The sequence below is a fragment of the Salvelinus alpinus genome, chromosome 5 (genome assembly GCF_045679555.1).
Source record: "Salvelinus alpinus chromosome 5, SLU_Salpinus.1, whole genome shotgun sequence".
Classification (NCBI taxonomy): Eukaryota; Metazoa; Chordata; class Actinopteri; order Salmoniformes; family Salmonidae; genus Salvelinus; species Salvelinus alpinus.
This window is the reverse complement of record NC_092090.1, coordinates 53,591,529-53,608,173: the sequence shown is the minus strand read 5'-3', so window position 1 is coordinate 53,608,173 and position 16,645 is coordinate 53,591,529. Positions and strand designations below refer to the sequence as shown.

Sequence of the window (16,645 nt, the reverse complement as noted above, 5' to 3'; positions counted from 1 at the left end):
ATTTTGGTTGGTACGCGCCTAGGGGTTTCCACTAGATAACACAGCCACAAAGTCAAAATTGTATATTGTAAAAATTCAAGAAAAAACAAAAATGCGCTTTTTGGTCTTCATTTGAGATCAGCGTTATGGGTTAGGTCTAAAATCACATTTTAAGAAGAGAAATTGAACAAATGGGAGGGATATATGACTTACTGGCAGCTAGTGACGACCGCACTACAAAGTCTGACGCATCAACACGCATGCGCTGTTTTATCCATTCGGGTTTACTGGATATGACATTAGGACTCGTTTGATCTAAAACGAAACTCGATTAAAAAAGATTGTGAAATCTGCGTTATTGTTAACTATTAGTCACTGATCATGCGATCCTGCTAGATCTATCGTCTGAAAAGAGCCAAAGCCAGCAGCGGTGAAGCAGTTGCTTGTTGGTGAGCTAGCAATAGTTGTTACGATATGGCAAGGTAATTGTCTAAAGGCTTTTTACAGAATGTGGAGAAGGCACTTCGTAATTGCTTGGAAGGCAACGCCTGGATAAGAAGATCCCTACTTAGATATTTTGTTGACAATTAGATAAACATGGGTATGCCATTATTGTCCCATCCGTGCTTTAAAGCAATTTGTGTCATCGCTTTACTCAATGGGCTTGGCGACTGCAGCGAGGGTGAGTAAAATTTACATTATAGCGAGCAACGGCTACAACATAGCCCGAGCGGCTTTCCTTCTCGGATATTCTAGGTTTCCAGTCGATAGTACAGTCACAAAGTCCAAATGGTCTATATCGTAAAAATTAATGTATAAAATGTTGCTTTTGGGTCATAATTTAAGGTTAAAATCCAATTTTAAGAGGGTAAATAGTCGTGGTTTATTACTTTGTTGTGGTAATTTGTTTGTAAATAGTCGTGGTTTATTACTTTGTTGTGGTAATGTGGTAACGACCGCTACTATGTCGCAAGAGGGATTCTAGAATTTGGCTAACTATATGAGAAGGGTGCAACTGCAGCCCGCTATTAGGGGCGTTCCTGCATCTGTAGGAACCCCTCTTTATACTAATATTGGTAACTTTTACAGGGGCGCTCCACTACAGTAGATGGCGCTAATCGCTAATGCACCATAATGTTGGATGCCAACCGCTGATACACCTCAGAAGAGGGGGAGGGTGGCAAAAACGGTAGCTAGCTATATCTACTACACACTGGTAGTGCCCCTGCCTGTCTGGCTCTGTTTTCCCGCAGTTTCCCACAGATGGGATCGAAGGACCTTGTGCTAGCTTAGCCAGCTACTCCTAAGGAGGACACTGGTACACAGCAGGTGGGAGGCGAGGGTGACGTGTGCTAGTACTGCTAGCTAGCTAGCACACATGTTGCCCGTGTCTCCTGTGTACCTGCGTAGCTAGCGGTAAGCGGGGGCGACACCGTGTGCTAGTTACTTAGCAAGCTAGCACATGGTGTCGCTAACTAGCAAGCTGGCTAGCTAGTTAGCACACAGTGTCGCTCCAGCCCCCTGCCTGCTGTACTAGCGAGAGGCAGGGGTGCGACCGGAAGACGGTGTCCTTCGTGTCCGCCTTTCGGGCACTGTTTTCCAGTAGTCCTGTGAACGATGTTGAGGGTTGGGCAGGCGGGAGCGAAGGACGCTGTCTATCGGTATCGCACCCACTAGCTAGCAAAGAGGACTCCGTTACACGTCAGGCGGTGGTGGATTTTTTAAATTTCCCTTTTGATCCACATTCAAAAGTGTCACACAAGCATGAAGATGTTGTGCACAAGGGGAGGAGTTTATGAAGGAACCAATGGGATGCTCGAGGGGGTGTTCGTGCAGATTCATAAATGCCCACATGCAGGAGCACCCCAAATTGCGGGCTGCAGTTGTACACTATTGAACTACATCCCTGCACGTGCTTTGAATGTTTTCTCTATCCAGACAGATACACGGCCCAGTCTATTAATGGAAGTAGTTGGCCCAGTCTCGTAATAGAAGTGCTATCTACGCTACCATAAGCTTTCCACTTCCTAGACGTCATTATTTACATTTACATTTAACATTTAAGTCATTTAGCAGACGCTCTTATCCAGAGCGACTTACAAATTGGTGCATTCACCTTATGATATCCAGTGGAACAACCACTTTACAATAGTGCATCTAACTCTTTTAAGGGAGGGGGGGGTTAGAAGGATTACTTTATCCTATCCTAGGTATTCCTTAAAGAGGTGGGGTTTCAGGTGTCTCCGGAAGGTGGTGATTGACTCCGCTGACCTGGCGTCGTGAGGGAGTTTGTTCCACCATTGGGGTGCCAGAGCAGCGAACAGTTTTGACTGGGCTGAGCGGGAACTGTACTTCCTCAGAGGTAGGGAGGCGAGCAGGCCAGAGGTGGATGAACGCAGTGCCCTTGTTTGGGTGTAGGGCCTGATCAGAGCCTGAAGGTACGGAGGTGCCGTTCCCCTCACAGCTCCGTAGGCAAGCACCATGGTCTTGTAGCGGATGCGAGCTTCAACTGGAAGCCAGTGGAGAGAGCGGAGGAGCGGGGTGACGTGAGAGAACTTGGGAAAGTTGAACACCAGACGGGCTGCGGCGTTCTGGATGAGTTGTAGGGGTTTAATGGCACAGGCAGGGAGCCCAGCCAACAGCGAGTTGCAGTAATCCAGACGGGAGATGACAAGTGCCTGGATTAGGACCTGCGCCGCTTCCTGCGTGAGACAGGGTCGTACTCTGCGAATGTTGTAGAGCATGAACCTACAGGAACGGGTCACCGCCTTGATGTTAGTTGAGAACGACAGGGTGTTGTCCAGGATCACGCCAAGGTTCTTAGCACTCTGGGAGGAGGACACAATGGAGTTGTCAACCGTGATGGCGAGATCATGGAACGGGCAGTCCTTCCCCGGGAGGAAGAGCAGCTCCGTCTTGCCGAGGTTCAGCTTGAGGTGGTGATCCGTCATCCACACTGATATGTCTGCCAGACATGCAGAGATGCGATTCACCACCTGGTTATCAGAGGGGGGAAAGGAGAAGATTAATTGTGTGTCGTCTGCATAGCAATGATAGGAGAGACCATGTGAGGATATGACAGAGCCAAGTGACTTGGTGTATAGCGAGAATAGGAGAGGGCCTAGAACAGAGCCCTGGGGGACACCAGTGGTGAGAGCACGTGGTGCGGAGACAGATTCTCGCCACGCCACCTGGTAGGAGCGACCTGTCAGGTAGGACGCAATCCAAGCGTGGGCCGCGCCGGAGATGCCCAGCTCGGAGAGGGTGGAGAGGAGGATCTGATGGTTCACAGTATCAAAGGCAGCCGATAGGTCTAGAAGGATGAGAGCAGAGGAGAGAGAGTTAGCTTTAGCAGTGCGAAGCGCCTCCGTGACACAGAGAAGAGCAGTCTCAGTTGAATGACTAGTCTTGAAACCTGACTGATTTGGATCAAGAAGGTCATTCTGCTGATTATTTGACCAGTGTGTTGGTTACAACATTAGCGTGAGCAACAATAGTGGAATTGGTGTTTCACCTTTAAAAGAAAAGTCCCCAATTAGTGGAATCAAGTTATTTTAAACTACACTGCTGTTTATATTAGTAACACCTTAATTAACCACCAAGGCCTTATGAGTATTGTCATGTGTCATTGGTACAATTATAGTAGCCCAAGGCTGTCAAAAGCTTTGAAACCTCATAAACCCAATCATATCGCTCAGGGATATTCAACTGGGGGTCCTACTGCAGCGGGTCTGCAAAAAATAAATTTATTTTAATGTTTTTTATGAATATCGCCAGCAATAACAGAAAAAACACATTTTGAATTGCATACATACAGTAGAAAATAGGATAATATCTTATTTCTAATGATGTCAACTTTATTTCTCAACTCTTAAAATTGAGCAAATTACCCTCATTGGAGCCAATTACTCACTCGAGTATCTGACATAGGCTTTGAAAAAGCACCTGCAAATAGCCTACCAGTGTGGCAAGTGCTGCTGGTATGCTTTCTTGACTTGGACATACATTTTTGCAAACACATGGCTAACCTTTGTTTAAACTGCTTCAGACCTGCCTAATTGTCACTTGAAACCGTTTTACTGTTTTAATAGGCTTAATTACACATTATTTTAACATCATACTCCAGTGTGATCTGTTATTGCAATTTATAGTCTTTGACATTTCAGGTTCAGATATAAGAATTTATCACAAAACAGTTTAGATGTAGTGAACTACTTTTTCAAAAAAACCTTAGTAAAGTATATTTTCTTAAGGGTAGCTTAACTTCTTCCAGTGTGAAGTAATTGGTAGCTTGTTAAACTATTTTTACAGTAGCTTCCCCAACACTGTCTACCAAATCTATTCATTTTAATATGTTGATTATTAAGAAAATACGTGGATTTTTTTGGGCTAACGTATGATGGGGGCCGCCGGTTTGCCAGGGAGAGGGGGTCCCTGGGCAAGAAAATGTTTAAGACCTCTGCACTAAAACGTTGGATTGATCAACAAAGTATAGTCAGCCAATCAGGCTCCGTGCGGACTACATCTGTGGAAATGTCAAAATAACATTTCCTTGATTGGCTGACTATCCTTTTGTTGTTAAACGTGACATTCTAGTGCCATTCCAAAAATTGCTGCTGTGGCTTCTGCTACTTAGCATGATGACAAAGTGCTCGTTTTTCCAGAAAACTGACGTCGTTCAATCTTCTCCGGGGGATAATGGTACAATTCGGGTACATTTTCTGAGCCATGTCTAGTGCCGGCTCCGCGGTGTCTTAATCTAAACAGGAGGCCTGTCTGAACCTAGTGCAGCTGTAAGCAAGCGGATCGGATCTTCTGTCTAGCCTACATCCGTCTCAATATTATATTCCGTCTCAATATTGTCCTTTTCAATATTAGCCTAAATGTGCCAATTTCACTTGTTGCGGTCTTAATGCTTCATTTGCTTCAAAGCCAGACACGACTATGCCCATTAACACGTGTCCCAAATGGCCGTCTATTCCCTATGTAGTGTGCTACTTTTGACCAGGGTCCAGAGGGCTCTGGTCAAAAGTATTGTACTTTAAAGGGAGTGGGGTGCCATTTGGGACACATCCTCAACAGGAAGTGGTGGAGGGTCATGGGAGTTTTCAGCTATTAGATCCAGTTTTTCCTCCGACAGTGTTTCCTAAAAGTATCAAATCAGATTCTATCATTGGATGGACAGATGGCATGGGCACCGGCGTGAGCAGGGACTGGAGATGTGTAGGGACAGTGTTTGTGATGATATAGAGAGCTAATCGGCCTACCATACAGTTGTTAATTTCCTACATGCAGGGCATTCATTTATAGCCTGACGACTCACACTTTATTCTTCCGCTGCTCTGTCGTTCGCTACATACTTTAGTCTTACAGGCTGACTACACTGCTTGCATTGCTGAGCGTTGTAAAATACATTTAGAAATCTATATTATTCAATTATTGCACCCACACTGCTCGCGCGCGCCAACCAGCGTCTGCGTTGCCAAGGGCTAAAATAGAACTCAGTTCTATTTCTGACGCAGATCCCGCTGCAAGTCCTGCCTCTCCCATCTCCTCATTGGTTTATAGAAGCAGGTACCCACGTGCCATCTCCTCATTGGTTATAGCCACGTGGGTGACTGAAAGACGAACGAGGTCAGTGGCGGTAATGCACCTAATTTATGAAAGTTGCCAATCGCAATATAAAGTCAAGAGAAGAAAAGGCCTGGAAGGAAGAGAGATGACTAGAAACGATTCGGTTGACCGTTTTATGTGTGGATTAATTGGCGGAGTAGAGGACCTTGTGCATTTCAGGTAAAGTAACAACTCAATGTTATATCCCAGGACAAATTAGCTAGCAACAGCAAGCTAGCTAAATTGGACAAATTAGCTAGCATGTGCAAGCTAACTAGCTAAATTGCCATAAATGTTTAATGCTTTTCGACCTGTCCCCAAATTAATATAATTGGTTCAGAGTTTGTTTTGATATTTTAACCTGCGTGTCGTAATCGCGTTTGGTGTGGGGGGACAAAATACATTTCTGCACGATGGCGCATGCGCGTAGCCGGTTTGGGTTCCGTGTTAGACTGCCAGCATTGAAGTTGTATGTGGTGACGAGGGGTGTTGTATAAAAAAAGTAATCAGCGATTGGATTGTCTAACCAATCAGAGTATCAAAGGCAATGACGAATTTTCTAACCATCGCTTTACCCACGTGTTCTAGCCTAACCCATTGGTTTCTGAACCAACCAGATTGCCCCAAAGTGTTCACATTTGAAGGGTCGGAGGTACCTAGATCAAGACTCATTGTGGAGAAGAAACTAACGTTCATGGGTGTGGCGTAGCGTTTGGCCGTAGCCAGGCAAATTCATTTAATGTTGAAGGTCCCCTTTCTGTGACAAATAAACCAAGCCTAGTGGCATGTTGTGGTTATGTAAGTGTGTGTTGTTGAGCAGGGACAAAGCCCTTACTTTACTGTATGTTACATCGACCTTGGTTGTTGTTTTTTTGTGTCCAAGATGCAACCATAGTAGACCAGTCTGGGCAACTTGATCGTTTTAAAACCTGTAAGGATGTTGAATAATTAAGTATTATGTAGATTAATCCAAAATCCAGCACAGATGTACACTCCAACAGGATGTGACAAGGTTGCCATGGTTACTCATCAACACAGACCTCACCATCCCCTCCAACCCACTGGTATAAAGAGCTGGAGACTGTTTTCAACGTAGTCTACTCTCGATTGCCTATGCAGATTCATGGACCGGCTATATCCGGGTTGCATATAAACAACTTCACATGCACTAGCACTCAATGCGCACAGGGAACAGCGTGAACTGTGATATCATTCTGTCGTCCAAAAATATGGCAGACATTGGATTTTTATTTGATTTAACTAGGCAAGTCAGTTAAAAACGTTCTTATTTACAATGACGGCCAAACCCTCCCCTAACCTGGACGACGCTGGGCCTATGGGACTCCCGATCACGGCTGGTTGTGACAGCCTGGGGTTGATTATCAAATGTTAATATCTTCGGCTGTGAATGATGGGGGAAAAATCTAGTCATCACCTTTGTGCACAAAATATACATAAACTATCTTAATAGGAATTTTCTTATCTGACTTCTCTATGTGGCCGTCTATGGAAATTGTTTTTCTAGACTGGGCATCAATTAAAGTGCAGTACCGACGCAGGACTGTAGGAGCAGTCAAAACCGTGATTCTAGACCGGAACCTTGGCCCATTGCTCCAACCCACACGAAGCAACGAGGTGACACTCCATGGAAAGTAGAGGTCGACCGATTATGATTTTTCAACGCCGATACTGATACCGATTTATTGGAGCACCAAAAACAGCCCATACCGATTAAATCGGCAGATAAAAAATAAATAAATGTATTTGTAATAATGACAATTACAACAATACTGAATGAACACTTATTTTAACTAAATATAATACATCAATAAAATCAATTTAGCATCAAATAAATAATGAAATATGTTCAATTTGGTTTAAATAATGCAAAAACAAAGTGTTGGAGACGAAAGTAAAAGTTCAATATGTGCCATGTAAGAAAGCTAACGTTTAAGTTCCTTGCTCAGAACATGAGAACATATGAAAGCTGGTGGTTCCTTTTAACATGAGTCTTCAACATTCCCAGGTAAGAAGTTTTAGGTTGTAGTTATTATAGGAATTATAGGACTATTTCTCTCTACGATTTGTATTTCATATACCTTTGACTATTGGATGTTCTTATAGCCACTTTAGTATTGCCAGTGTAACAGTATAGCTTCCGTCCCTCTCCTCGCTCCTACCTGGGCTCGAACCAGGAACACATTGACAACAGCCACCCTCGAAGCAGCGTTACCCATGCAGAGCAAGGGAAACAACCACAGGCTCAGAGCGAGTGACGTTTGAAACGCTATTAGCGCGCACCCCGCTAACTAGCTAGGCATTTTACATCGGTTACACCAGCCTAATCTCGGGAGTTGATAGGCTTGAAGTCATAAACAGCATAATGCTTGAAGCATTGCGAAGAGCTCCTGGCAAAACGCACAAAATGCTGTTTGAATGAATGCTTACGAGCCTGCTGCTGCCTACCATCGCTCAGTCAAACTGCTCTATCAAATCATAGACTTAATTATAACATAATAACACACAGAAATATGAGCCTTAGGTCATTAATATGGTCGAATCCGGAAACTATCATCTCGAAAACAAAACGTTTATTCTTTCAGTGAAATACGGAACCGTTCCGTATTTTATCTAACGGGTGGCATCCATAAGTCTAAATATTCCTGTTACATTGCACAACCTTCAATGTTATGTCATAATTACCTAAAATTCTGGCAAATTAGTTTGCAACGAGCCAGGCGGCCCAAACTGTTGCATATACCCTGACTCTGCGTGCAATGAACGCAAGAGAAGTGACACAATTTCACTTGGTTAATATTGCCTGCTAACCTGGTTTTCTTTTAGCCAAATATGCAGGTTTAAAATATATACTTGTGTATTGATTTTAAGAAAGGCATTGATGTTTATGGTTAGGTACACGTTGGAGCAACGACAGTCCTTTTTCACAAATGCGCACCGCATCGATTATATGCAACGCAGGACACGCTAGATAAACTAGTAATATCATCAACCATGTGTAGTTAACTAGTGATTATGATTGATTGTTTTTTATAAGATACGTTTAATGCTAGCTAGCAACTTACCTTGGCTTCTTACTGCATTCGCGTAACAGGCAGGCTCCTCGTGGAGTGCAATGAGAGGCAGGTGGTTAGAGCGTTGGACTGGTTAACTGTAAGGTTGCAAGATTGAATCCCCGAGCTGACAAGGTAATAATCTGTCGTTCTGCCCCTGAACAAGGCAGTTAACCCACCGTTCCTAGGCCGTCTTAACTGACTTGCCTAGTTAAATAAAGGTTTTAAAAAATCGGCCAAATCGGTGTCCAAAAATACCGATTTCCGATTGTTACGAAAACTTGAAATCGGCCCTAATTAATCGGCCATTCCGATTAATCGGTCGACCTCTAATGGAAAGTGTGACAGGCGGAGTTTCACGTACACAGTTACAGCTCCATTCACCCATTGGTCTTACTAGACAAAAGAACCAAAGAGACAGTGACGTTATTGTTGACCAGGCTCATCATATTCCTGTCTGCTGTTCACACACAACCCACTGTCTTTTATGTTGTCATATAACCTGGAGAGTTTGGAAACAACATCTAGGCCTAACATTAACTAATAGGATATGTCAAATAATAGTCCCTATTTCATGTTTGTAGGCCCTATGCACATGTTTGTTATCCACCAGTATTTTTGTAAACCGAGCAAAATGTCCTAGGGGCTCGGCTGCTTATACTGTACATCATGTAGCCCTATGGGATTGTGTGGCATTTTCCTTCAATTTAGCCTTTCAGGAAACACCAATGACCCCCACAAGCCAGGTGACAGAATAAACGAAAGAATGCCTATTTTCTTGCTAATCTCTACAACAGAAATTATTTGGCCACTGTTTGAAGAGATTGTAATTGTTTGTTGTCCATCTCTCACAAAGTGTATCTCCGTGTAGGATTGCTCTCATCCCGAACTAAGATGACGATCTAACAATATTTTTCCAAAACCAGACATGTAACATATGCCTACTATATAATCTGTTGTTTTTCGGCTCAAGAATACTTAATTAATTTGCTAGATGTTAAGTTTGAGCAAATATTTACAGTACTACTTGTTCTACGACTCATTCTTTATAGGCCACCCCACAAGGCAGCTCAGGTGAGAAGAAGTGAAAGAGTCAGTTGTCCTTTTGTGTTTGGGAAGGACACTCACACAGGAGGGGCCCGGCTGTCAGCTGTGAGCCAGCGCAGTGTTGGCAACCAGGCCCAAACGTACGCTTGACGTTGGCCTGGGTCGGGCAGCCGGAGCGACTGTGTGGGGTTAGCATCATCAGCACTTCTATCTCATATCTTCAGAGAGCAGTTTTCCTGACTGTGAGGAGGATGGAAGATGCCTGTATTGTTCCCTGCTCCTTGCCCTGACCTCAAGCGAAACAGTGGTCTCTCCCTCTCATTCACTCACACAGCCTCAGTAGGTTACGTAGCAGTTGAATGAAAATAAATTATTTGCTATAAACATGACCATATACAGTAGCGTAGACTGAAAAATATTTCTCACATTGGCAATGTAGTGGCATTGTGGTATGTCTGCTCCTTGACTGCTGTTATGCTGTTATGATCCTCTGAAATGACTAATGTAACTGTCTGTTGATGATCTATTGCAATACTATGCACAATATAACAGTCATAATGGTGTTATTCCTCTTGTAGGGTCAGCATCGCATCAGACCTCGCAGTTCTCCTCATATGAAGTCACCATACCCAAGCGCTTTGGGAAGCAGAGGAGAGACATGGATAGCTCAGATTCTAACCAGGTAAACCATGGCAATACATACAGAGAGAAAGCATTGTTGCTGTTCACCTCTAAAGTCCTTGCTGTCAGCGTCTATCAGCTGATAGTGAGTTAGTTTCCTCCTGACTTCCCTCCCTGTGTTGGGATCCCGCTCTCTCTTCACTCTCTTTGTCTCTCGCTCTCCTCTCCAGCTCTCTAACAACTCTGGCAGGAAATGTCAGCGTGGTAATATTTCTAGGTAGCCCACTGCCACTTCCTATTCACTCTGACCTCTGAAAACTCTGAATAAGAAAGAACTCTACAGTATTTGTACTCTGAAAAGCCATCCTCCACATTTTGTTTGTAGATTGTCTGTGATGATGTCACATCTTCGAGAATTCAGGGAGTCGCTGGTTTTATGTTCTAGACTCTCAAGACAGTGGACGATCCAGAGTTTTTACTATGGTTGTGTATTCTTAGCTGTTTTTCCTTCCTGGATAGCGTGTTGGAGCATGTTGCCTTCCAAACAGACAGCCCCCCTTCCGTAGAGACTTGGAGGAGTGGGTGAAATGTGAGAATTCCGTATGAAGGAGTGTGAAAGTTTTGAGGGTGTGTTCAGACAAAAGAGCTCTGTCATTTCTTTGTGCTGCAATGGACTTTGAATCCCCGAGCCGACAAGGTGAAAAATATCTGCCCTTGAGCAAGGCACTTAACCCTAATTCCTCAATCCTAGTTCCTCCGTTAAGTCACTCTTAAAAATTACTAAAATGTAGTAAATGTGCACCCTTACATAAGTGACTGAAGTTTATTAATTTGCATGGCTTGGATGGTCTAGCCTCTAACGGTTGGCATGGGTCGGCAAGGGTTCGAATCTGGCCTACTGTCTTGTGACACATTCTCTCTCTACCCTCTCTGTCATCTTGTCTATCTCTTCCCACTCCCTAAAATATGGTGAATTTGCTAACTCAAGGCATTGCCGTCATAAACCATGGGTGGGAGAAGATGAGAGGGTGAATATCAGTTTTTGGCTGTGGTGTGTGGATGGATGGGTGTTGGCCTCAGTTATCCTGGGACTAGAAGGCACTAGGGGGGGGGAAGTGCTAGACAGTGCTAGGGGAATGTCAGTCAGCCTCAAAATGGCTGAAGGAATGGAATTGACAGCATCTAGAACACCAATCCAGAGCACCTCTAGCCTATCCCAAAACTTCTCCCTCCAGCCGTGCTGCGGATTTTTCACAGGAACCATCTGTGAGAAACAGATGCCCACACTATGGGGGGGGTAGGAGGAGTCTGAAAAAGCACCAACACCTGTGGTTAGCCTCCTCCACCCCATGTCACACCTGCTATATGGCACAAACAAACAAGGACTTTTCTCCTGTTTTCTAGAGTAATATTTTTATTTAACCTTTATTTAACTAGGCGAGTCAGTTAAGAACAAATTATTTTTTACAATGATGGCCTACCAAGTAAATACAAGGCCAGTGAATCAAGTTGACAGCTGCAGACCTGGCCCTGTCTTTATTGGTCCCCTACACCCAACCTAGGGCTGGGCAGTATACTGTATTTTACCATATACCGGTGTTTATGCACAGACCGGTTTGGGTTTTACTTCACCTTCTAAAACGGTATTTGAATGTTTGGTTTGTTAAATGTGATACGCTGTGTGTAACGTCCATTGTTATAGTTTACTCCACTACTTGAGTCATCTCTCTCACTCACACACAGAGACCTAGTCACTCAAGGAGCGCATTTGTTGTTGCTTGACCACGAGACACATTCTTTCATTCTGCATGGTCAATGCAACAATGTTGATGACAATATAAATCCACAAGCGTTCTATAATTACAATATTAGTTTGTGTTTCTTACATCTGCAAACAACTTTGTATTTTCTTAGCAAGTTAAGCTAAATCGTGTTAGACACTAATGCTAATCGCTAGATAGCTAACTAGCTAATAAAAGTACTGGGTCAGAGCAAACGAAGCTAGCTAATACAGCCTGATACCAGTACTGGTGGAGGCTTAAATCAGCATGTTGTTTGTGCAACAGTATCTTCTAAATCAAAGAGGAATAGGCAAGCATGATATGTTGGCTATATAAATAAAGATTTAATTTAGCCAAATATTTATAGGGTCCCCTAGGAAACACTCTGAACATCACTTTGGTTCCTACCCTGTCACAATAACTCCTCCATGGTATTTTCATTTGTTGTTATGTCAGACAACACTAATCAAAGTGCCCACTATTATTTATATCCTAACTATAGAATTATAATAAACATTCTATTTCCATGATTACAAAAGTTCACTCAAGTGTTTTGATCTAAATCGCAATTGCAACATTTGGAGTTGAATGGAGAAAGACCCATTGAAATCATTTAGAATATATGTGTTGCCACCCTAGGGTCACGCACTACTCATAAAGCAAATGTAGAACTTTTATTAATCAAAAACATAAAATACCATCAAATTTGAAAAATACCATATTATATTTTGGCCTTATCGCCCAGCCCTACCCCAACCTCATCATCTACCTCTGTCAACAAGGAAAGATATGTTTTTGTCATTAATTCTCTCACTCACTCAGACAAGCGCACAAGCAAGCGCGCGTGCGCACACGCTTGCACTGACCGACTGGCATCAGCAAAACTAAACTAACTAATCTGCCTCCAGTCACAACTGGTCTTCCTCTCTGCAGCCTCCTAATGTCATGATTAAAAGGTCAGAGACTAGTGGCACAATTACACAGTTCAACCATCTGTCATGCCTCTGAGGCTGCTTTCCAAATGACACCCTATCCCCTATATAGTAGGGCCCTATGGGCCCTGGTCTAAAGTAGTGTACTATGTAGGGAATGGGGATGCGGTGCCATTTGGGACGCAGCCTCTGTAAACCTTGATGAAGGTCTATTGACCAAAACACTGTTTAAAAAATAAACTATTAAATTGTTGGTGGAACATTCAAGATGACCAGTGTTTACTTTTTTTCGGCCTTCAAATGCATCTCGAGGGTTTGCGCCTCGATGAAAGTGAGTAATCTGTAACCATGAGACGATTCTGATTCACTGGAATAACTGTGTCAAATTTAGTCTCTTCACAGGTTTTCACAACACAGTCAGTTGCCTGTGAGGCACTGTCAATGTCCTTTTAGGCTAGACACCATTTAACCTATTAAGAGATTCAGACTCCAGACCGAGGACACTGACTGGCCGCCTTCTATTTTCTCAGCTTCAATGACAGCATCTTGAAGACATCTACAAATAGCTTTGGTCTTGCTTTTATTTGGTTTGCCTTGATTGGTGAGTCAAATAGCCCATGTTTCTACATCGACAGGCATCCAAGTACTACTTGCTTGCTTTCATTCCTCTGGGGTCTGTTGGTTACACACCTAAGTACTGGGTTCGTTCACTAGGAACCAAACGAACGCAAACGGCCTGAAACAGGGAGGTATTAGCCTGAACGTTTTCGATAAGAAACGCTAGTTTTTGTTGCAGCGTGTTTCTTATTGCAAAATGTTTTGCTACGGTGTGCACTAATGAATGCACCCAATGACTGAGTTACCCTGTCACTCCGCTTTGTTTGTCCATCCAAATCCAGCATTGAAATGACTCCAGTTGTCTTTGCTTTTACAGGTGTCCTATATCATCAGTGCCATGGGAAAAGAGCATGTTGTTGTCCTGGAGAAGAATGAGTACGTATTGCCCACCCATGTTCTCCCTTGTCTTCTCTTGTAGATAGGCTTAGGCGGTATCCAGATTGTCATACCTTCATACCGACCTTGTGCCATACTGGGATATTTGTTAATACCGGCACTGAATACAAGGGGCGCTATTTTCAAACCCCACTGATCCTCTGTAATCCAAAGTTTAGCAATGCTAACAAGTACACATCCAATAGAGAATGCTAACTAAATACTAACAAACATTTTATCCATCCTCTGACCCAAGTATTTGCAGGACAGATATCCCAGATCATTAAGTAATACACGTAACTAAACATGTTACATACAGTTTGCATCATGTACAAAACAAATATTAGACAGCAAGGCTCTTGAGCCAGGAGGGGATTCTCTGCTGTCACCAAAATAAGCTTGATTTTGGAAGAAGCTAACCACTTAGCTAGATCGCTAACTAGCTACTAAATTAGCAAACCAAATGCACAACTGTAGAGCGTTTAGCATATTTTTGACACTTAACTTAATAGGTATAGGATATCTGGCTGGCAAACGTTTAGTTGTGAATTCCATACTCTAACTCGATTACCTGGTGAGTTCTGCACAACAGTGAGTGACTCACAAGGCTCCGGTCTCATCGTTGTGTGCTTGTTAACAAACACCACGTGACTGGGACTACCAATCATTTTTCGTTATGAAGCTTATGTGACAGGTGAAATGAACGCGTTCAACTTTATCTCCTAACATATTGCACAAATTGACTGCAAGTATTTACTGAAAGTATCTACAAATATTGCAATTTATTAAAAAAATACCTTCCTGTGGCTATTTCCAAATACCCCGGTATACAGCCCAAGCCTACTTGTCGACATTGTGTATCTAATCTAAAGTGATTAAATGTCATGGTGTCCCTTAAATATCTTTAACAACAGGCATGCTGATGATTATTGACAGGGCTTTAGTATAGCAGTATCACACACTGAATTCAAATCTACCTCTAGCCCCCAATCCCCTGCATGTAGGATTTGTTGGAAAATGAACAGAATTTGGCGGACTATATTCTGGTCAGAGGCACTCGGCCACTGTTCTGTTGTTTCTCTCATAGTTAGTATTAGCAATATGTCAAACTCGACCTAGCTTATTTAGAAGTCAAGGTGCAGTAATGACCATACCTATCAGATTATTTCTGCAGGAGTAACCAGGGGTTAGGGGTGGATTTTGGGATTCAGCAACTGTCCAATAGCACCCCTGTCAAGTGATGTTCCTGACCAGGGATGAGGCAGAGTGCAAGGCCCTACGCGTGGGCAACTCGGCCTGCAGCCCATTAGACCTTTCGAAGGGAATTGTTTATGTAGCAATTAAATATACACCGCAGCATTTCTGTTCCATCTATAAAAGTTGCAGAGCAGCCCCCAAATTAATTCGCGTTAGGCTGGTCTGTGGCTAGGTCCATTATGCCATGTTATCCTGCACACTGCGTGGCTAAGAGGCACAGTGCTCTACTACCAGTCTTTTAAAGCTACAGTGATGCTTTCCTCATAGTGATATCGGAATCCAAAGGTACACTTGTAGTTTGTCTTTTGCAGAGCTGCCCCCACGGCAAACCTGAGGGTTTTCTGAAATTGTGCACTTTGACGGAGAAATGCAGAGTTGACATTTTCCAGTTGTAAACACTACTCGCTTAGGAGGCTGAGTTTGTCAGCTCAAATGTTGTCAGCCAAGGACATGGTCAGACGTTACAGATGCAGTTAAATGATAATAGAGTTCTGTTCTTATAGGCTCTGTTGTTCCTAAAAAAAGAATACCCTGCCAAATTCTTTCCCAAGAGCGTATGCTCATTTGCTGCTATTGCGAGGTGGGAGGGGTGACAATATTTGACGTGTGTCCTTAAAAACGAGCGCAAAAGTGTCCATTTCATGCTACGCGAATGTGAACGTTTTAAGAGCCACAAAAATCAGGTCTTAACGGTAACGCAGTTGATAATGACATGGATTTTGAGCGAGGAAGTGCAGCCTATCCAACCATGATGCACAGTTCCCATGGAAGGAGAGATGTACCTTTTGGGCCGGTGAATTTCATATTGATAAACATGACACTGCTCTTGATAGTATCACTGATCTTTAATAAGCTTACGTATTGCCGAAAGCTCTGACGAAGGCCGTGAGGCCGATACGTAAGCTTATTAAAGATCAGAGATACTATCAAGAGCAATTTCCTTTTTCCTTCATCTTGTTCAACCATGCACCTGCAAAAAAGATTGCTCAGATGTGCGAGTGCCTTTTGAATATTGATAAACATTAAAAAACGATTGGTTTCCCCCCATTTTCGTTTATATTGATTTAAAAACCAATCACAGCCTACCCTCCCCTTAACCAAGGCTGGTTTAGCAGCATCACATAGGTGTGTCTTTTTATAGTGTCTCCAAAAGTAGCCTATGAATAAAGGGGTTTTAAATGGTCTACTGAGCGTGCATTTTCATTATTCACATACATTACTGTACCTGCATTTTGCTTGTACCTGGATTTTGCTTGTTTTGCTTGTTCTTGTTCTTCTCTTGTTTTCAAAGAGTGCCCTTCGTCCGATTACCAAAGACACGCTCCTGGCTCCTCCAAAGTACTCTATCCTC

The 16,645-nt window shown here is 43.2% G+C and overlaps 1 protein-coding gene across 3 annotated transcripts in view; it reads left to right on the top strand.

Annotated features, from left to right (window-relative positions):
• The first annotated feature begins 236 nt into the window (after positions 1 to 236).
• adam9a (ADAM metallopeptidase domain 9a) overlaps positions 237 to 16,645 on the top strand; it is a 90,560-nt gene continuing 74,151 nt past the window's right edge. For 2 of the 3 annotated variants that reach the window (XM_071402278.1, XM_071402277.1), the window contains exons 1-3: positions 237 to 661; positions 10,289 to 10,392; positions 13,979 to 14,037. In XM_071402278.1, coding sequence (XP_071258379.1) covers positions 577 to 661; positions 10,289 to 10,392; positions 13,979 to 14,037 — 248 coding nt within the window. In that variant the 5' untranslated portion in view covers positions 237 to 576. The remainder of the gene's footprint in view (positions 662 to 10,288; positions 10,393 to 13,978; positions 14,038 to 16,645) is intronic. The other variant, XM_071402279.1, reaches the window with a different exon arrangement.